We start from the raw sequence: 21,834 nt of genomic DNA on the forward strand, positions 1-21,834 counted from the left end.
ATTTATCTTTTAATTTTGCTTATGGTGTTATTTTGCAATGCAAACATTTTTAAAATTTTTGGTAATGAAATTTATCAATATGTCTCCTTGTTGCTCTTGGATTTTGAATTTTAATGAGGAAAGTACTTCCCATCTTCAGGTTATAAAGAAACTCACCAAATATTTCTACATGTATTTCCTTTTAACACTTAAATCTAGGATATGCTTAGAATCCATTCTAGCATACAGCAAGGGATGGATCCAGTTTTATTATATTCCTTGTGACTATCTAACTGTTGGAATGTCACTTATCTGAGACCATGTATCCATTATTGGCCTCAAATGCTATCTTTATCAACAAATGCATTTCCACATACAATGGCACCTGCCTTTAGATTTTCTATTCTGTTCTATTAGGCATCCTATCTTCTGCTAAATGAAATAGTTCTAGAGACTAGTATGTCTTAGTATCTTCCCTCTTGATTTTGTGTCATTTTTAATTTCTCCTTCCTCTTGCCTTTGTTCTTTTTTTAAAAAAAATATTTATTTATTTATTTATTTTTATGAGGTGCTAAGGATCGAACCCAGCACCTTGGATGTGCTAGGTGAGCACTCTACCACTGAGCCACAACCCAGCTTGCCTTTGTTCTTACAAATGGAATTTATACTCCACTCATCTAGCTCTGGGAAAGAAAGATGAAATAAAAAAATTCTAAGGGCATTACATTTATAAGTGAGTTTAGGGAGAATTTGCTCTCTCTATGCTAATGAGTCTTTCTATTTGAGCACATGGGATTTCTTTCCATTTGTTCCAGACTACTTTTGAGTCTTTTGGGAGGGTTTTGCTATTGTCTCATTTAAAAAGTTTATTCAGAGGCATTTCATTTTATTTTATGCTATCCCAAGTGAAAATTCCTCTTCAATTGTATCTTTGTTTATACAGATAAACATCATTGATTTTTGACATGTTTTTTGGAAACTGCTACTTTATTCAATCATCTTATTGCTTATTATGTAGTTTTTACCTACATCTTTTTTGGTTTTCCAGAAAGATCAAGATTTCCCCTCATTCTTTCCAACTCTCACATCATTGCTTTCTCTTGTCTAATCACATAGACTACTACCTCTGACCAAGGTTACAGAGCAGGGAAGAGAGTGGACATCCTTTTCTCATTCCTAATACCCTAATTTCTGCAGAAGGTCTCTACTATGTCCTTCTTAGAGATATTCTTTTTATCAAATCAAAGACATCTCCAAATATCCTGATTATTCTGATGAGAACCTGAGCTATAGAGAGATCAACGAAGAACTTGGCTCAAGGTTGTGAAGTTATTAAGTGTCAGGGCCTGGGTTTGACCTTGGGGTGTCTGGCTTCAAAACCTGGGATCTTCCGTAGCACCCCTCCCTGTTTTACATTACTCCAAACTCAACTTTTAAGATATTTAAAGAGGGTCAAGGGTGGCGAAGTGCAGCCTATGGGAAGGGCGGGGAAACAAGGCCCGAGTGCCAGGCCCAGGCTCTTCCTTCCTCTCTTTAGCGTCTTCCTCATTCCCAGACACCTGCTGCCTAGCAAAACAGTTTAGCAACCACCTTTGAGAGCAGCCTACTGCTGCCTGTCCCTCTCTGCCCCATCAAACTATTTCTTCCAATCTTATTCATCTCTCTCCCTACGAAAAAGTCTCCTGAATATATTCTTCTTTGTTATTACATTTCTAACCAAACTATAGTGTTCTGCTCTGCTAAACACACTGCAGTTAGTAAGAAATCCCCTGGGTGATTTTGTCTGGGAGAAACCTATCTAGTCTTGTGCAGGTACCAAAATAGCTCAGTCCTGTTCTGCCCTGCCCCCCCCCCCCTGCTTCCTTTCACGGCTATCAGCGTGTCAATCATGAACAATGACCCTATAACCTTTCTTTTTCTCAGTGGGTAGGATTAATTAGTTCTTTTTTTTCTTTTTTCTTTTTTTTTTTTCCCTGAGAGGTGCTGGGGATTGAACCCAGGGCCTCATGCATGCTAGGCAAGCACTGTACCACGGAGCTATACCCCACCCCATTGGTGGGTTTCAAAAATACGTTCTAGGGCCACAGGTTCTGTGGAGGAAAACCTAGCCCTGATCTAAACTGCTTGAGTTTCCAGCAGTTTCCCCAATTTGGCAAATAAATGCGCAGAGTATGGGCTGTCTTGCCAAGGGACAGAGAGGGGGAAGCAGGAGAGCTAGTCCTGTCAGGCCCATTTCAAACTCTAGCCCTTGTGCCTTTCCGTCATTTTGATTTCCCCTGCCTGGGCTGACAGTCTTGGCTGGTAGAGGGGTGAGCTGCTGTTTCCTCCTGGGGAGGCGGCCAACGTCCTGCTCCTCCACTGAGAGCCTCTGTGGTCCCCTTTCTTCCCCCTGCAGCTTCGTCCTTGACTGGCCCTCGGCTGCTTCCTTTTGCATTGGGACTCACAGTGTGCCTGCTGTCCCTCTGTCCTTCCCTCTGTAGCTCCCGGGCAGGGAGATGGCCTCATTCCAAGCTTGTGTTTAGCCTACTGGAGAAGGAAAGGCCTGGGGTTGCCAACGGAGCTTATTATCAGCATCATTCACTTGGCAAGAAAAGTCAGGAGCCCAGAGCAAGGCCAGGAGGGAAATGGCCACCTTCTGCCTGAGCAGTGGGGAGGGTGTCCAGGTCTTCCTAGGGGCCACCACCTGGGACTTTTCCCATCTGTTTCCACTGCTGAGTGGGAGAAGGGACAGGGCGGTGCTAACACAGCTGAGGACCTAAGAGAGAGAAGCTTGGAATTGAAAAGACATTTTGTATGATATGAACCTGGGGCTGGCCGCATGATTTATAGGTTCCAGTCAAAATGAAAATGCAGGGCCCCTTATTTAAATAGCAGGACAAAAGGACAATTAAAATATAAAGTTTTTTTTTTTTCTTTCATGGTCTCTTTCTTTTCTTTTCTTTTTTTCCGGTACTGGGGTTTGAACCCTAGTGTGCGCAACCATTGAGCCACATCCATAGCCCTTTCTATTTTTTTTTTATTTTGAGTCAGGGTCTCACTCAATTGCCCAGGCTGGCCTCCACCTTATGATCCTCCTGCCTCCACCTCCCAAGTTGCTTGGATTATAGGGAGGCCTCCCAAGTTGCTTGGATTATAGGTGTGCACCACCATACACTGCTTTATGTTCAGGCTCTTGTTATGGTGATTTTATTTGCTATTTAAACCTGTGCTCTCTTGGGCTTGGAGATACTTAGGTAGACCCTTGTGGACACCCGTGGGCTTGCTCCATCAGCTGCTGGGTTACCTTTCTCACCAACTACTGGGATTTTCTGGTGGCAGATAGTTGAAGAGATGTTAACCCCCAAAGCATTAGAACCCCAGGGTCACCCTGTAGACCTGGATCAGAGTGCCCAAGAGGCTTGTCTTTTCCCTCCAGCTGGTGTCACCCCCATGGGCCACATGCCACTCAGGAGGGGCTGGTGCTTTGGGAGGCAGGGGAATGGGCAGCAGAGAACCTATCCCAGGGATCCAGAATGGGATGAGAGCCAGCAGGAGCTCCCACACGTCTCCACGGTGTGGCTTCAGTCAACAAAACACAAGTTAAAGATGAAACTGTTGACAATGTCAAGATGGCGACCTCAGAGCATCAAGACCCAAGTTTGGCCCTTGTGAGAACCCAGTCCTGTGGGACTGCACTCACGGCTCCTGGGAAGCCAGCCTTGTCCCTTGGGATGACCATCCAAACCTCACAAACAGAGGTAGTGACAAGGTTGGAGAAGATTCCCCGCCCCAGGACACTTTGCTGATTCTGACAAGGTGGGTGGTGCCCTCCTGGTCCCTAATTGTGTTGCTTTCTGAGTCGTGACTTTCTGCAGTGATAGCACCCATTCCTTCCCCTCTTGGCCTCTTGCTTGTTTTTCTGAAAGCCCTCCATTGTCTCCTTGCAGGTAGTAGGAGATTCCAGGACAGAGGTGGCCCCACTTCCCAGAATGGCTTTGGCAACTTTCTGCATTCCGGAGGGTGAGGAGGGTGAGGAGACAGGCTGGGCAGGAGGAGGCTGCTGATGGAGAAAAGGAGGCTACAAAGGGGAGAGGGTCAGAGTTCGGAACGTGCAGCCCAGAATGAGAAGTGTCAGTGAGGGAGCTCTGGATTCCTGGAGGCTGGGAGCACTGAGCACAGCGTGGCTGCCTCTGATCCCCAAGGGAGGAGGGGACAGCACTTCATGAAGTCACTTGACTCTGGTTGGACTCTCCATTAGGCCTGGCAGGGGCTGGGCGCTGGCTGGAAAAATCATGTATATTTATGGTATGCAGAGTATTCTTTTGCTCTTTTTTGATAGAATAGAGCTTCATAATAACTAGAAGGCAGATCAGCAAGGCAGAAATAACTCCACTTTTTTAAGGTTGGTTAACTATATCTGTAAATCCATATTCAAAAAAGAAAAAGAAAAATCATAGGTCTTCATATAGGACTTCGTTTATGGGCACTAAAGAGGAACATGACTCCTTTTGGGGATTCTGAGCCCCAGAGGCAGAGGTCGAAAGTCTTGGCCTGTAGTCCTTCTGTGCTGTTCTGTCATCGAGGATCTTTTACAGATCTCCAGTCTCTAGTCTGCTTATCTATGGATTTGCTGGATTGTTCAGGCATTATTACACCCACTCTGCAGATGAGGAAATTGAGGTCCAGAGCAGTGGATAAGTTGCAAAAACTTCTGGCCTCAGCCAGGCAAGTCAGCATCTACTGAGCGTGAGTAGGTTTTGTGGCCATACTTCCTAACCTCGGTATTGCAGTGCCTGGTTCCTCTGGGCATGTCTGCGTGGCCACATGTGCTTGTCCAGAAGATGCTGACACGCTGGAATATCTAGGGTGTTCTAATGGCTGCTAGGGCACCATATTTAGAATCAGGACTATTGTGGACACTCTGGAGGAATAGCTGCCTCTTTGTCCCAGCAGATAGAAGGCTCCAGAATGTTCTAAGATGGCTCTCTCTCACAGCCCAGGTGGATGGGAGTGGAACAGCAGCCCCAGGGAAGCCTGAGAGGACAATGTTGTATATCGTGTGTACTGTGCTGTCCTTCAGATGCTGGTGACAGCAAAGAAGCAGCATTGTGGAGTGAAATGGGGCGGGGGGGGGGGGCGGGAGGCTGATGGAGAGTCCCTGAGTGCATCTGCTCAGCATCACCCGGCCACACACCAATGGTTTGTGACCTCTTGGGAGACTGCATGATGCCCCAGGGGGCAAAGTGTCTGAGTTAGCAGTTCCTCTCAGGAGTAGAGACTGATTTAGCTCAGAGGGATCCCAAGGCACTTGGGGAAGGGACAGGAGGAAAGAAGCCAGCCACCCACAGAGAGTCCAGCTGAGATAGGCAGTGCTGGTGGAAGTTCAGCATTAGAACCTCAGGCTGCAGGCAGACACGATGGATGAGTGCCATGCTCTGCAGAAGTCACCCTGGAGGGCAGGAAAGCCGGGGCCATCAAGCAAGAGCCGGACCTCTGCATCCTGCCTTGTCCAATAAGATAACCACTAGTCGTATGTTGCTATTTAAAGTCATGAAAATTGAATAAAATAAAAAATTCTATTCCTCAGTCTCATTAGCCACATGTCCAGTGCTCTCCCACCACAAATGGCTAGTGGCTGGCTGATTGGATGATACAGATACATTTCCATTGCTCTAGAAGGTTCTATTTGAATCCAAACCATTCTCATTAATATTTTTTTCTATTGATTACATATTGAAATAACATTGTGGATATACTAAGTTAAATCAGATATGATATTAATATTAACTTCACCTGTTTCTTTTTCCTTTCTTTTACTGTAGGTAATGGAAACATAAATTATTGACGTGGCTCATATTTCTGTTGGACAGTGCTATTGCAGAGCAAAATGGGGCAGGGGCAGGAGGCTGATGGAGAGTTCCCGTGGGCATCTGCTCAGCATCACCCGGCCACACACCAGTGGTGACATGTCTATTTATTCATAGTTTTTAATACTCATTCATTCAGTGTATTCAGTCAGATGAAGACCGTAAAAACCCCTTCTCAATAGCGGCAGCTCAGGGTAATGGGACAAAGGCAACTTTGGAGCTGGGGAACTTCAGTTTCAAATCTCAGCTCCATCTCCCTATTAGCTTATGACCAAATTACACGCCTTAGTTTTTCCATCTGAAAAATGCAATCAATGGGGATTCGACACACAGCATGGCTTTGAATGTTCCAGAAAGAAGTGCATGAGCTGGAACTAGCAGGTCCTGCCCATTTAAGACTCAGTAAATGGGGGCCCAATGTCCTCATCATTAGGCCATTAGCATTTTTAATATGAAAGTATGGATGGTGTGGCCAGTTTTTCTGGCCTCAGAGCACCCACGACCCTTCCCCTTGCCCTCAGCATCCCCTCTGAGAGCTGTCTGCCGAGCCCTTGGGCATGGCCTGGTACTCACCTGCTGGCAGCTGCTGGCCCAGGAGGCCCGGAGGGCGCCCCAACCCCCAGAACGCTTGGCCTTGCTCTCCAGGTGCATCCGCAACTGCGTCTCCAGCTCCTGGCTGACTTGCTCGAGGGCGTGCACCTTGGCCATGTACTCCACCAGGCAGCCCCCTAGGTCCTCCACAGAAGCATGGTCCCTCTCCAGGCCCGGAGCAGGCACCGCCGCCAGGCCTGAGCTCCGCAGGCCCTGCAGGAACACACTGCTGATGCCCAGGGCCCGGCGGGTCACACGGGCACCCAGGCCACCTATGCCCCCGCTGGGCGTTGTCCCTACATAGACCCCAGGGGTGCGGATGAGGCTGCCCATGACATTGGTCCTGGAGGCTGGGGGGCTGTCCAGGGAGGACGATGATCGTGTCCCCCTGAAAGATGTCCTGCGCCTCTGGAGGGGCATGCTGGAGCTGGTGCCGGCGGGCAAGTCCACCACCACCCTCCTCTCACTCATCACTCCTCTGCCTCTGCGGTGCCCAGCAGGGTTAGGTTAGAGTCCAGTGGCTTTTGGGTTCCAGCCCCAGCAGCCCTGTGGCCTGGTCATGGGCCTCTCTGGAAGCTCCCCTACCCCGGGGGCTCTTTGTCTGCTGCCTTCCATGAGCTTCCACCATTCACTGAGCTGAAAGAGAAATGGGCCCTGCCCAGGGCTGCGTGCAGAAAGGCGCTCATGCGTTCTCTGATGCGGGGTCAGGTGCCCAACCTCCCAGAGTTTTCTGCTGGTGGTGGGGGAGGCTGGGTCAGTGCAGGCTGTGGGGGTGGCTCGTCGGGGTTTGTTGATTTCACAACCGGAGAGAGGGCAAAGTAGGCCCCCAGCCGCCCCATTTCACAGGTTATAAACTGATGCCCCAGGGACCTCTGATCACAAGTGTAAGGATCACTTTTCCCTAGACTTCAGCTGCAAGCCAGGACTCTACATAGGTGTTTCAGAGCCAATTCTGATGCTTTCCACCTTCCTACATGTGCTGGTGTGGGGGAAGATGCGCAAATACCTGACAGGTGATTGAAGTGGAGAATGGACCGGAACCAGCCCCACAGGAGGCAGCCTGAGGAAACCCAGCCTGCTGCTTCTTCCCTGCGTCTCAGCTCCAGAGCAGCAGTTTCAGGTCCCTCCCTGATTCAGGTCCCTCTCCTCATTCTCATCTCTGCCCTCCCAGAGTCTGCACTTGACCTGCTGCTTGGACTTCACTTCCTCAGACTCGCTGATTTTTTTAAAAATACTTTTTAGTTGTCAATGGATCTTTATTTATTTATATGTGGTGCTGAGAATCCAACCCAGTGCCTCACACATGCTAGGCAAGCGCTCTACCACTGAGTCACAACCCCAGCCTCTCTGATGGGCTCTTGAGCAAGTTTAGATCCCATGTACTGGACACCTGCTTGCTCCGTCTGTCACCCACGCTGCCATTTCCCCATTTATCTGAAAACTCACAAATAAAAACAACAAAGAGAGTGATTTCTGGTAAGGTCTCCAAGGGAGCTCCAGGTTAGGATTTGGTGGGATCCTCTGGGTTCTAGTTCCTACCCTGGGTGGTCACTAAGTCATGCTGTCAAGGGTGACACCCCAGTCCCTTCCAGAGGATCAGAAAGGTTCCTCCAGCCCCAGGGATGACAAAATGGACTTACAAATCACTGCACTGAAGTTTTGCCCTGGAAAAACCAGATGGCCCAAATGTAGAGCTGGATATTTATGAAATGTGGAAATGTACCTCAGGTGAGACAAGAGAAAGGAAGTCAAATTCCATTCTAGTGCCATACCTGATTCCATCTTTGTTTCACTGAAATCTTAATTCTACCTTAGAAGATGAGTTGACATGTATGGCTGTTCGGGCTGTGTCCTGCACAAATCATGATCACATATCTACAGTTGGTTATTGTCCCCCTATGTGATAAGGACCCTGAGAATTGAAGTGACTCACCTAAGGTCCTTTGTTCAGAAAGTAGCAGAGCTAAGCTGAGAAGGCTTCTTCTGACTCCTATTCCAGGAACTTATTTAGGATCCTCTCTGGTGCCCACCACCCAGAAAGCAGAGCACCTATCTGAGGTCACACAGGCAAAGTTAAAAAAATCTGGTTGCGGGCTGGGGATGTGGCTCAAGCGGTAACATGCTTGCCTGGCATGTGTGGGGCGCTGGGTTCAATCCTCAGCACCACATAAAAATAAAAAAAAAATAAAGATGTTGTGTTCACCGAAAACTAAAAAATAAATATTAAAAAATTCTTTCTCCCTCTCTCTTTAAAAAAAAAAGAAATCTGGTTGCCTACCAGAACATTCTGTGTGATTAGGATACCATAACTTTCCTTCTGTCTTTCTTTCATTTCCCACTTCCACATTGTCTATTTGAGATGACATGGAAGATACTTTATAAATGCAAATGTTTGCTGTTTGATTAACAGATGGAGGAGCCCTCTGGATAAGTCAAGGCTGGTAGGACCCTGGTTTATTTGGGTATGGCATCCCTGCAGTGCACAAGAAGGGCCCATGGTGCACTGGAGACTGTATCACAAGGACACCCTCCTGCTACAGGTGATGTTGGCTGGGTCCTGAGGATCTGTACTCTATCAATTCCAGGATGTACCTACCAGGCTAACTGAAGGGATCAAGCTACCCATTAAAATGTTGGCAAAGGTGTCATGTTCAGGCACTGTTATTGCACCAAATGGTAACACTCAGTTGCCAGGTTAATTTACAGGTCTTTCTGACTCAAGGATATTTACCATAAATCCACAGAGCCTGGGTAGAGGGAGAAATAGGGAAGGAAGGTACCCTGATGGACACCAACCACCCACCCCAGAGACCCTAAGAGAGAGGATTCTCCTCTGGAAAAGTCACAAGCATGTTCTAAAGGACCCGCTTTACCAAATGACACACTGCTCATCCTATTATCTCATCAAACTCACAAAACCCAACTTCACGTGCAAGCAGATTAAAAAACACAGATGGACACATATAAGCGAGACTTGAGAGTTATTTTCCAGTGAAAAGAAGGCAAAATATATTAGCGACTTAATCCTTTGGGTAATAAAATAAGTTTATTTATATATCCATGGTAGCGGAATTCTGTGGGTACGGAAAAATAAGTCATACATCCACAAATGTATATATAACATATGTATCCTTGATTACATATATTATATATAAATTTTACTTTACAAACAGATTTCTCACTCTATATACTCACACACGTTGATATAGTCAATGCAATAGCTAAAGAAACATGAGAAGGTTAAGGTCAGAGAACAACATAGACAGTAACAGAGAAAACAAATCTCAGGGCAACATTTAACCTGCTCCTTTGGGGGCTGAGAGACCACAGAACTCGGGTCGAGGAGGTTCATACAGACATCGAGAACACACATTTTCGAAGGCCATCTTGCTTTTTTGAAAAAGGGCAACGTGGGTGGGAAGGAGAAAGTCATGGTAAGAAGACCACAGTAAGTAACAACACGAACGGATGAACCGACATTCAATTTCAATTCCCAATCTGCCTATAAGAACATCTATATTCAAAATATACTATCAAACTATTTTTCTTTTTTAGAGAAAGGAAGCGTCAAAGCAGTTCTCTTCTCTTCTAGCCACTCTTAGGAAAATATCAGAGGAGCAGCCACCTCTGGAAGCCCCTCTTGTGTGGCTGAGAGTCTGAGCCTCACTGGTGCTGGTCGCTGGGCACCGTGGGAGTCCGGAGGCAGCCTGGCGGGATGCAGAGAGCAGGAGAGAGAAAGGAGGGCAAAAGAAGAGCCCATAGCAGATCCTTGGGCCCAAGGGGCAAGAGGGTCTGCAGTACCTCTGCGGGTGGACGGAACCAGCTTCTGGCTTCTCCCAAGCGGCTGGCTTTGGCAATCTGGTTTGCTTTAGGAGCGCAGGAGGAAGGTTTCAAAAGTGGCAAGCCCTTAGACCTGTTCCTTGGGACACAATACCATCATCACTTTTGGAGAAAACCCCAATGAACATCTGATCCTTAAGGAAGGGCGAGCGTTCTAAAGCTCCAGGGTTGGGACCTGTGCCTACACCCTCCCCGAGAGAAGAGGTGCCGTTGTGGGATGCAGATGTGGGGTTTCCAGGGACGGGAGGTCCTGTGGTTGGCCTGGCAGGAGCACCCATGGGGTGATCACAGGGCAGGCGCCTTAGGATGCTTCCACGTCCTTCACGGATTTCCTGAGGGTGGTCGGCTCCTGCCTCCGCCTACGACATGGGTGGCATTGAACTTGACATCCAGTGGTGCCACCGCGAGTCCCCAGGGTTCCTGTCCTCCAGGGTGAAGACATTTTCGCTTTTCCTGCTTTGGTTTGAGTATGCTGTACCTCGTGCTCCTCCTGGGTGGCCCAGTCCCCTTCACGCATGAGCATATGAGGAGGGAGGAGACAGGTCTCGAATCTAAGGAATCAGAGCTTTAGGAATCGGGCAACAGACTTGGCCACTTTAGCATTCTGCTTGTCCAGGAGGTTGGTCTCTTCCCTCACCTGCCCGGGCTCCTGCGACTCCCCGAGGGCTCAGAAACAGTTATCAAGAGAAGCAACTGATGCCACTGCTTTGCTTAGAAATACCTTTATTTTATAAAGCCACGGGTCATTCTGTAAAGTTTTTTTTTTTTTTTCTGATTTTAAACCACACTTATAAAAAAGATGTTGACAATTCTTAGGAAAAAAAGCTGAAAATGTTTCTCATTAAGTCAGGGTTACACAAAGGTTATATTTATAATATATATATTTGTATATTTATAATTTAGAGATGAAAAATAGGGAACGGCAGAGTGAAGGCTGCTGCAGCTAGATCTCGGACACTTGATCGTTTCCCACGAACAGTGTTTCTTGACAGAAGGGGTTCACGAGGACCATCCCCGTGTCTCGATAGTCGCCGTTGGCTGGGGACCGGGGCTCTGAGAGCTGGTCCTAGGGAGAGAGGGAGGAGATGCTGTGAGCTGGGGAAGGTGTTCTCAAACAAATGCACACAGAGGAACATTTATTTCAGGATCGCTTGGTATGCGTTTGTCACCTCTACTGCCAAGACGGGGGCGCAGAGTGCTCTCTGCTGTTCTTTCAGATTTTTTCTAACAACTTCCAAAAAAGGCTTCCTGAGTTACCCCTACCCTAAGGTTGCCAGAGACGGTACTGCTTTCCTTGACAAAGTCTGAGAGGGGCTCACCGTGCAGGACACGTATCGTGTATGGCTTGCTTCCTTCAAGGGCAAACATTGGTTCACTTGGACCTCAGACTCTACTTTTGTCTTTCTCATAGATCTCTGGGAGACTTCTCTGTTCTTCCTTCCTGAACGCACCTACTTTCACTCACTTCTTTCCTCTCCTGTCACCCATCAGAGTCTTTGATGTCCAATTTCTCCTCCTCACCTGACCCTCCTAGAGCCTGTTCAGAATTACTGCCCTGTTTCTTGTAGCACTAGAAGCTGAGCTTATAGCTAGAAGCTGAGCTCAGGGAACCTGAATCTGTGCGATTGTGTAATAGATGGTCAGGGAAAATGCTGAAGCCCTGTCTGCTCAACCCCAGGAGCAGGAAAGCCTAGCAATAGGCAATCCACTGCTCAGAAGGCAATATGATTGCATTGGCAGGGAAGGATCAGGAAGGCTTGCCACAACTTTGGGTTGCTAAAGGGCTGTCCTCAGATTCAAGTGCAGGTATTAACCCATTTTGTCCCATTGTCCCAGATTTGGAACACCTATAAACACTAAAATTGAGGCAATGAATATAACACTTACGGTAACTTTGAGATAATTATTATGTTCACAGAATTGACAACTTGGGACTTAATGGTTTCATTTAGAAAAAAGGAAGAAAGAAAAGCCACAGTTTATTCCAACACTAAACAAAGTAAAATCTAAGACCCTCTGAGCCATTTCAGGGCAAATGAACTCAAGAGTAGACTTAAGGTATAATGGCTCAGGCCAGATCTGCCCACAAATGTCTTTTTTTTTTTTTTTTTTTTTTAAGAAGCCACAATTAATTCTCTGTAGTTTATTTTTAAACAAAACATTGATGCTTTTTGAGGAGGGCTGATTGCTTCATGGATCACATGGAGAGAAGAAACTCCACTGTTGATAAAATATCTTTTCAGGAGACAAGAAGCTCCTTCCCAGGTGGGACTTTGCTGAGGAGGGTGGCCCTGGGTCACCTTGCAGTGAAGGACAACAGGGTGGCACCTCAGAGGGGACAGAAATCCCTTTGGACAACCTTGCTGTTGGGTTGAGGGGGTTTAGAGGTTGAAATGTGGTCCACTGGTTTACAGTTCTTCCAAAGTAAGAATGTGCCCCGGGTGAACCACATCATACGCGTCACTGCATAGAAAGAAGGTTATTTAGAAAACAACCAAGGCAGAAAAGGAGAAAAAGAAAGGAGGAGGAGGAGGAGGAGGAGGAGGAGGAGGAGGAGGAGGAGGAGGAGGAGAAAGAAGAGAGAATAGGAATTCCAGGGACCCTCTGGCTGACACCATCTTGCCTGTCTAATTCTGGATTTGCTTGGCTGCTTCCATGGACATGGATGGGGAGCAGGGAGCAGAGAAACTTGCTTAGGCAAAGCATTTGGTGGTTCTAAGGCTGGTGGCTAAAAGGCAGGGGGTGGGTGATCTGAGGGTGTGCAGCATGGTGGAATTTGCTTCAGGACATCTGGCATGGTCTGCAGCCCACGCAAGTCCCCAGCTGTCTCTGTCCAGGCTCCGGGCTGCCCTCCTCTGCCCTCAGACAGCGTGAGCTCAGATAATTGGAACAAATGGCCATATTTCTCTAAATAAAGCAGAAGAAGGTGAGTAGAGTGCCGGGAGGCGAACAGCACTAAAGTCTGCTCTGAAGCCAAGCCGAGCTTTTAGCTGGGGCTTCAGTGGCACCCTCCTGATCTGGAGACCACAAGCAGCTGGGACAGCCCTTTCCACCAGAGCCTTTGGCTTGAGTTGGACGGTGGCCCTGGTGCTCCAGGCTGGAATAATGCCTGACCGTGGAGCTCTGCAAGCGGGGACTTTACTGCGGTGAGCTCTGGAGCACTGTCCTTCGGCTTTGGTTTTCATTTACAGATATGCAAAAAGCATATGTGAAATTGGGAGTTCAGAGGCTCACAGGCCATACTCAAAATGGGGCCAGTTAGGGAATTTTTTTGCCAAGTTAGAATTGTTTTCACCTACTCTAATATAAAATGTGCTCTGTCTCCATTCAAAGTTTATTCTCCCATGAAGCGGGCCTTCTGTTTGTCCTTTGTTTAATTTATGATTATTTTTTATTAAGCGACTACTATGTGTTAGGGTAAACGGCAGTGAATAGAATTCATGGTTCCTTCATTTCATGTGGTTTACCAGAGGGCTGCCTTGGGTCAGGCACTGTCCTAGGTGCTGGGAATGGAGCAGTGAACCCAAGGAACAAGGCCCCTGCCCTCAGGCAGTTTATATTACAGCAGGGAATGGACCAAAACCAGGTCAAAAGAGGGATAAGGATGTGACATTAGGGGGCTCTTATCAGTTCAGAATAGTGAGGGCAAGACTCCCCCAGGAGATGACCTTTGAACAGAGACCAGAAGGAAGCAAGAGATGGAGACATGCAGGAGAAAAGCATTCCACAGAGGTGCCAGGGCAGAGGGCTTCCTGTGTAGGGGGAAGAGCAAAAAGACCAGTGCAAACCCAGCTGCTTGGGAGGCTGAGGCAGGAGGATGGCAAGTTCAAGGTCAGCAGGGCTTCCCAGACTGGGGTGCCAGAGGCAAAACCCTCTGCTGTGGCATCTATGTAACAAAGAAACCATGAGAGTTTTGAGTTTGGGGTTGGGAGAGAGGAATCAAGAATTCAGACGTGGGCAGGTGGAGTCTGAGACAATTATTAGACGTGTGTGTGTGTGTGTGTGTGTGGCAGGTGGCCGGGCAGTTGGGTCTGGCGTTCAGGAGAGATGTCAAGGCAAGACAGAAATTTGGAGTCAATGGTGTGGCAATAGCCATGGCTTTTCAATTGTGGAACTAAGTAGAAAAAGAGGAGCCAAGGCAGGACTGAGCCTGGGCTCCAGTGACCAAAGGCCAGGGAAAGACAGGGACTCAGTGACAAACTGGGAAGGAGCTGCCAGGAGTAGGGGAGAGCTGGAGAGGGACATGCAGTGGCGGTGCACACCTGTAATCCCAGTAGTTCAGGAGGCTGAGGCAGGAGGATCGTGAGTTCAAAGCCAGCCTCAGCAACTTAGCAAGCCCCTAAGCAACTCAATGAGACCCTGTCTCTAAATAACATACAAAATAGGGTTGGGGATGTGGCTCAGTGGTTTAAGTGCAACTGGGTCCAATCCCCGGTACCAAATAAATAAACAAATAAATAAGGAGGGGATGGTAGGTTGACTGGCAACGCGGCTGGTAGATCTGGTAAGAAGGGTGCTTAGAACTGACCACTGGGGTTAGCAGTGTGGAAGACATTGGCTGTTCCAGGGTAAGCAGGATCAGACCAGGAGCCACGTGATCGCAACTCCAGTGAATGCTCAAATGGACAAGCACAGTGAGCCGAGACCCTAGGGTAGAAGGCCAAAGTCAGCCTGGCAGGTCAGGGAAGGCCATATGCAGATGGGGCCCTGAATGATGGCAGAGGTCACTGAGGTGAACAAGGGGAGAGACAGGAGGCACTGCAGGAGAGGGAATAGCCCATGCACAGGTCTAGAGAGCGTGCCATGTCACTTGGTACCATGAGGGATCCTGTGTGGCTGGAGCTTAGCAGGTGAGGGGGAGAGCAACACCAGAATGTCGGCAGGAGGCAGGTCTACCTTGTAAAAGACTTTGAACTTTAGCTAAAGGGCAATGGGAAGCAGCAGAAGGGTCTTGAGCATGGAGCTCTGTGGCCACAGTGACATTTGGAATGGTCAGCAGGGGAAGTGGGGAGTGTGCCTCCCAAACAGCTCTTCTCACCGGCCTGCCAGTTCAGAAGTCCGCCATCTTTCTCTTGGCCTGTCTCCACCGCACCCTAGTTGACCTATTGTTTCTGCTTGGTTTTTCTGTCTGTTTTCCCATCCATTCATCCATCTACCAAACCACCCTTCTTTTCCTTCCTAATTCATTCTCTGACCACACATGGAGTGCCTTCACCAGGCAACAGCATAATTCTCCTAACCCTGGCTCAACCAGCCCTGGAGACCTCCAATGACCCTTTGATGCCCCAAAGTAAGGTCCACAATCCGTGATACCCCATCCAGGATCGTGCCTCATCTGGTCCCTTCATCCCTCTTTCTTGCTCCCCCCTGCTGTTCCCCCTGCTCCATGGGGAATAAAAAGAGTGTGGACTCCGATTATAGAGTCAAGGCCAGGGCTTCTCACTGGCCAGCCATCCAGTAGCCACAGGCCAGCACTCCCAGTGACTTCTCCCTCTCCAGTGCCTTCTCCTTGGCCTGATGTACTATACCCCCACCAGATCCCTTCCCGGACTTAGGCTTCTTCTTTTCCACGATGCCTGCTTGAAATCCAGATGTCCTTCCCAGCACCTCCCTGGGCAGGCTTCCCTTCCTTGTAGCTCTTTGTAACCGGTCCTTGTGTCCCCTAGTCTGTTTCTGAGGGGATGCTGGGGTTCATCTCCCAGCCACATCTCAGACTTTGAGCCCCTGAGAAGAAGCTGTCATCTCCATGGTGCCCTGAAAGTGCCTGCCACCAAATAGGTTCTCAATCAGTATTTGTTATTATTCCCGGAAACCAGGAGTACTAAGAACACTGCTCCTCCAATGTGCAGAAGGCACCTGGGAATTCTTGTTAAAATGCAGATCCTGGTTCAGCAGGGCAGGGGTGGGCATGGTGGCTGCTGCCTGAGCATAGAGCACTGGGATGGGCGGGGGCTCTGTGGCTCTCTGAGGGGCCGTGCTGTTCCCTGCACTCCTGGGGGACCTCGAGGTGTGGGGCTCCTTACCTCGGAGGTCTCCAGGGACTGAATCTCCCTGGGCAGCTCCACGGCGTGCCTGTTAAAGTAGTCCATGGTGATGGCGTTGTTCCAGTAGCTCAGGTTGTTCTCGGGGTTGGCTGTCTTCTTCTTCCTCCTCATGCAGCACACAGTCAGCAAGACGGCTGTGGAGACAGTGCAAGTCAGAGAGGGAGGTGACAAGGACAAGGACAGAGGCAGTGGTCCTGGGGATGAATGCCTGTCTCTAGGCAGGGCTTCCGAAGGCCAGACATCCTTCCTTCCTCTCTTCCTTTGTCCTTCCAACCGGTATCTACGTATATCGAGTGCCTACCTTGTGCCAGAAACTGTTAAAATTATTGGGGAGGTAGAGGTAGAAGAAAAGGACCCCCAACTTTCCTGAGTTTCCATTGCAACACAAGAATGGAGGGATGCAGAGTGGTTAGACAAGAATCATAAACAAAATGAATAAATAAGGCAAATTCAGAGGTGATAACCATTCAATGAAGATAACAGGGTAAAGTGGGAGAGACGATGAGGGGAGTTGGGGGAGAGGCTGATTTAGAATCACCATGATGGGCTACACTGAGGTGGTAACCTTAGAGCAGGGAGCCAGTTCTATTGTGGGATGGATGGGTCAGTATGTTCTAGGAGGGTGAACAGCATGTGCATAGGGGCTGAGGTGGGGACAAGGTAATTGTGCAGGAGAACAGGAAGAGCAGCTGTGGAGTGGAGTGTGTGTGGAGAAGGAGGTGAGGTCAGAGCAGTGTTTAGAGGCTGCCCCAAGGGGCTGAGGGTCCCGGGACTTGCATGGAGCTTGATGATATCTATTGTTACCGCAGGTCTATAGTTTTAGTTAGCCAAGAAAGGTCTTTCTCTTGCTCATCTGGTGGGAAGGCTCCCCAGAGCTTGGCTGCAAATAAGAGTGGATGCATCCTGAGTTGCACCTGTGGACTGATGGGAGCATTCTCAGCTGGAGCGGAAGTATGGCAGAAAGGGGAGCAGGGCTCAGTGAACTTTACAAAATAAGCCCTTGACTTCTATAGAGGATCTGGAGGGCAGAGGCTCACAGTGAAATCCCTGATAGAACAGCTTTTCTGGCACTATCATGAGAAAAATCAGCGACCAAAAAACCTGCTAAAATCTATGCAAGAATTATGTTCCAGGCACATTAGAAATATGACTTCATTGCTGGGTGTGGTGGCACACACCTGTAATCTCAGAGACTTGGGAGGCTGAGGCAGGAGGTTGCAAGTTCGAGGCCAGCCTAACCAATCTGAGACTCTGTCTGAAAATAAAATATGAAAAGAGCTGGGGATGTGCCATAGTAATAAAGTGCTGGGTTCCATTCTCTGTACTGCCTGCCCCCAATTTTCTTTTTCATCTAATTCTCCATTTAATGCTTGAGGTCAGTACTACCAGGCTTACTGATTTTATAGATAGGAAAACAGACTTGGAGAGGAAAAGTGATATGCTCAAGAGCAAACCCACACACCTGGACTCCAAAGCCCATGCCCTTAAACATCCATGGTTCTGCTCTGGGCAGGTACAGAGGCTCAACTTGTGCAGGTGGCCTGATCAGGGCTCAGTGGCCTGACTGCATGCACCCACCATGACGTATGGCTCTCTCTGCTTAATTGCTAGGACTCCCAGGAGGAAGGCACATGTCTGGATTTTGTGGATGAACTAGGTATGGACAGAGTGGCTTGGGCATGCTGGCAGGGAAGGCTTCTGAGGTCACTGAGTGGGGTGGCCTATCCTGATTCACACAGTAGGATGGCAATGCAATAGGGTGATAAAAGTCCTCATGGGGAGAAGCCAGTAAGTGAGGGCTGAGTGCATCCTACCCCAGGTTCTCTACCACTAGAATCTCCGGATGTGGCGCCAGGGGTGGCCAGGGCTGCATGCACCCAACCCCTGGTGGTGCCAATCACTTCTGTGCGGGACAACAGGGCAAGTTGCGCTGCCCAGAGGCCAGCACCAGGGGGCAGCAGAGCACCGGTTCCATCCACAGCAGCCGGAGAGTCTGGCCAGCATTCTGTGGGTCACGTCAGTGCACCAGGCAGCTGCAAAAGCTGGCATCCATGCAGAATGAGACCTCAGAGCCAGACCCAGAGCCCCAGGGGGGTGACTGGGTATTCTGTAGTTTTCTTTCCAGCTGCCAGCCTTGCTGGCATCTCAACCTGAAAGGCCTCTGAACAAGGTCAAGAGATAGGGTGAGTTTCCCTTTCCTTGAATCTGCTAGGAACTGTCTTTTTAAAATTGCTTCTCATCCCTCCACTGCCTCCTTTTAAAAAGGCTCTAAAACATAAGGGAGATTCCTGAATGGGCTAAAGGGATTCTAGAGATTAGCTGGCATCTAATTGTTCAGAATTTTGTGGATCTCCTTCTTGCCCTCCTTTGCCTCAAAAGTCCTTTCTTTTAAATAGTTAAAGGAGAAAACAGGGTGCAGAAAGGATCCGCCTGGCAACCTGCTCCTTCAGGCCACCTTCTCATTCTGCAGGTGAAACACCACAGCCTGAAGCCCAGCTGACTTGCCACCGGCCACAGGTCTGTGAGTGGCTGGGTTGGGACAGGACTTCAAGTCCCCTTTCTTATTTTCTGATGTGTTTATTCCTCATCGCTACTACCTTTCAGCCAGCTCCTGGACCTGGGATGGTGAAATAGTGGGGGAATTCAAACTGGTGAAACAGAAGCCGTGAAGAGAGGGATGTGGGCAAAGTGCCACTCTTTCAGCTCCTGCTCTGTTCTGGTGGAGGGTTGTCAGGAAGGTTTCCTCTATTGGGACAAACAGAGCCACTCTTCAACTGTAGGGCACCTCCCATCATGTCACACAGACTCCAAACACAGGCTGGCAGGGGAGGAAAGGTGCCCATGAGCTAGATTTGTATAGTCTATGCAGCCCTTTAAGGGAGAAGGGTATCTGCGCCTCCCATGTGGTCTTAGCTGTCCCCTAGTCAATATGGCAGGAGGGCTGTAGATTTAGAATCTAGATGATAGTTGATCACTCGCATAACCTGAGTAAATTACTTAGTCCTCCTCAGCCTCAGCCTCCTCTGGGAAGATTAGATGCAACCACGCACTTGGCATTGTTCCTGGACACAGTAGGTGGGTAACTAAACCTGTCCCTTCTTCCATCCTACATTCTTACTCTACAAAGTGGGGGAATGGAAACCCCAAGAGGTGAGCTTGCCCACGGCTGTGCTGCCAACCTGGGCTGGCAGTGGGCAGAATCCTGGTCTTCTGGCCCCTCGTCCAGTGCTGTGTCTAACAGCCCACGTTGCCCCTGGATCTGAAGAAAGCCAGGTGCAGGGATCCTACCCTGCAGGGAGGGCTGATGCCTTGCAGGATAACCGCGGACTGGGACAGGGTGCTCTCTTCCATGCTTCTCCCCATCACATGGTGTTAGGGTGCCTGGCTGGTTATGTTTCTCTCAGGGAGTTTCAGGGCTTCTCTCCATTTCATCTTTTTAATGGAAGCCAGCCTCACTACAGAGAGAGCAGGCTTGGTGGCAGAGAGGCCTGGGTTCAAGTCACAGCTCTGCCACATATTACACCTGGTAGGCCACTGCATCTCTCTGACCAATATGGACTTCATGGGGTTGTAAGCACAATGCCTGACACACTATGGCTGCTTCATTAACAAGAGCTCTTTTCTTGTTCTCCCAGCAGCCTGCACAAGAAAGATCTAGAAAGAAAAGCTGGGCTGCATGCCTATTGGGGTGCTTGAGGCCCAAGCTCCACTAGGGGCTTAGAACTTTCGTTATTTCAGTGATCTGAAATTTCACCTAAGAGATAAGTACAACAACTTAGATTGTGGAGTGTGTAATGTTTTCCCAGTACCTGAGCACTTTACATGCCAATTTAAGCCCTCACACGAACCACTTTGGAAAGGTATTGGTGCTCATCCCATTTATGGAAGAGGTAATTAAAGGTCATGGGAATTAACGATATGGATCATGATCACCCAGTTAATTAAAGCAATTTGAACACAGGTCTCGGTGACCTTCAAGTTGATGCCTGCCATCCTATGTCATCCTGAACACTGGGGGACACCTGCACTGGGTAAGGAGAGTGCTACGCCAACTTCACAGGTGCATCCAAACACAGGGTGCCAGCCACTTCCTCCCCCACTTAGCTGAACATCTTCAATTTTCTGTGTCACCAGAGGCAATGGCCATCAAGGCCAGCAGACATGAATGAGGCCCCTGATTCCTTGAGTTTTCAAACAGGGCTGACATTTAAGCAGACTCTCTTGGCTTCCCATGAATGTCAACGGGGAACCATCCACGGCTTGTCAGATGTGACAGGAGAAGAGGAGGTCACGGATTTTAAGGCATAGCCCTAGATATTATGTTCAAATTTCTGGGAGGGGAAATGCTTTCAGATGAAAGGATCTGCCATGGGCTAAGAGATGGAAATGAAGCCCCACAAGTCCCCAGGGAGCCAACCTTTCTAAACACCTGCTGAATGGCTCTCTGCCTGGCCGGTTTGGGCACACACTGTAAATCCTAATAGCAAAGAGATGGATAACAAATGTGACTCAATCGCTGCCATTTGTGAGCACCCTCTCTGTGGCGGACCCTCACCTAAGTCCTTGCACGTATCATCTCTGCTGTTTTACAAGTCTTCAAGGTGGGTGTTGCAGACATGGAAGTGTCTGTGTCCCACAGCCGGTGAGTGGCAAGAGCTGGGCTGACATGCAAGCCTGTTTGATTCCATGAGCCAGATCTTTCTAGCGCAGCAGGGTTAGCCATGCAGGGTACAAATTAGGGAAGTTGGAGAGAACAGAAAGTTGTGATATATTTCAGACTGGGCCCCTCAATTTACAGATGAGAAAACAGACCAGCGAGTAGAAGGAATAATTCAGTAGTGTCACTGTGAAGACCGAGCAGGACTGTGGACTGTCATTTCCGTCCTTTGGGGATTGAGTGAGGAGCCTGCAGGGAGTCCTTAGGGTATGGAATGAGGTCAGAGGCTTGGGGAAGCCAGGTTGTGGGGCTTAGTGTCTGGCTCCCCAGCCTGGCAGTTGGGAATATGCGGGGGCGCTAGCTGGGAAGCACTGATAAGAGCTATCAGAAGGAGCGCATGACACTGCTGTGGCAGGGTGACATTCCCTGGACAACCCTACCTTGCCCTTGGCTTTCTCCCTTCCCCCTTCTTCCATTGGTCCATAAACTCTAAGGAGAAAGGCTTCCCATCCACCCTTCCTTCTGTTCCAACATCTTCTATTCTTTTCATTGCTAGGAGTCATTCTGACCCAGATGTCTTATAGAATTACAAAATGACTAAAGGCCTATGAGTGACACAGGGACCTATATTCTCAGAGCAGGTCTGCATGAACAACCAACATGGCTACCCATCATTAGGTGCAATGATAGGTTAACTCAGGATGCTGCCTAATGCTCCAGAGTCTGGAGGGAAGTCAGACTGCCCTGGTGCAAGGTGCACATGAACTCTCAGGTATCCAGGGTTGCTGGGAGGCTCAACTCTGTCTGCCAGGCTCAGCTTGGCAGATGAGCAGCACCTGCCAGGGGCCTCCCTGTCTGATCCCATCCTCCATTGCTC

The 21,834-nt window shown here is 48.8% G+C and overlaps 2 protein-coding genes across 13 annotated transcripts in view; both read right to left on the bottom strand.

Moving 5' to 3' along the window:
* Bfsp2 (beaded filament structural protein 2) overlaps positions 1-6,887 on the bottom strand; it is a 62,734-nt gene extending 55,847 nt beyond the window's left edge. The window contains exon 1 of the mRNA XM_058574930.1: positions 6,399-6,887. Within this exon, the coding sequence (XP_058430913.1) occupies positions 6,399-6,887 (489 nt within the window). The remainder of the gene's footprint in view (positions 1-6,398) is intronic.
* A 2,553-nt stretch (positions 6,888-9,440) lies between these two features.
* The window catches only part of Tmem108 (transmembrane protein 108), a 306,456-nt gene continuing 294,062 nt past the window's right edge, over positions 9,441-21,834 (bottom strand). For all 12 annotated transcript variants that reach the window (XM_046431589.1, XM_046431582.1, XM_058574935.1 and 9 more), the window contains 2 exons: positions 16,280-16,434; positions 9,441-11,322 (listed from right to left, as the gene is read on the bottom strand). In XM_046431589.1, the coding sequence (XP_046287545.1) occupies positions 11,200-11,322; positions 16,280-16,434 (278 nt within the window). In that variant the 3' untranslated portion in view covers positions 9,441-11,199. The remainder of the gene's footprint in view (positions 11,323-16,279; positions 16,435-21,834) is intronic.

Source organism: Marmota monax, unplaced genomic scaffold (genome assembly GCF_021218885.2).
Source record: "Marmota monax isolate L192 unplaced genomic scaffold, Marmota_monax_Labrador192_F-V1.1 WCK01_AAM20220418_F8-fsc00022, whole genome shotgun sequence".
Classification (NCBI taxonomy): domain Eukaryota; kingdom Metazoa; phylum Chordata; class Mammalia; order Rodentia; family Sciuridae; genus Marmota; species Marmota monax.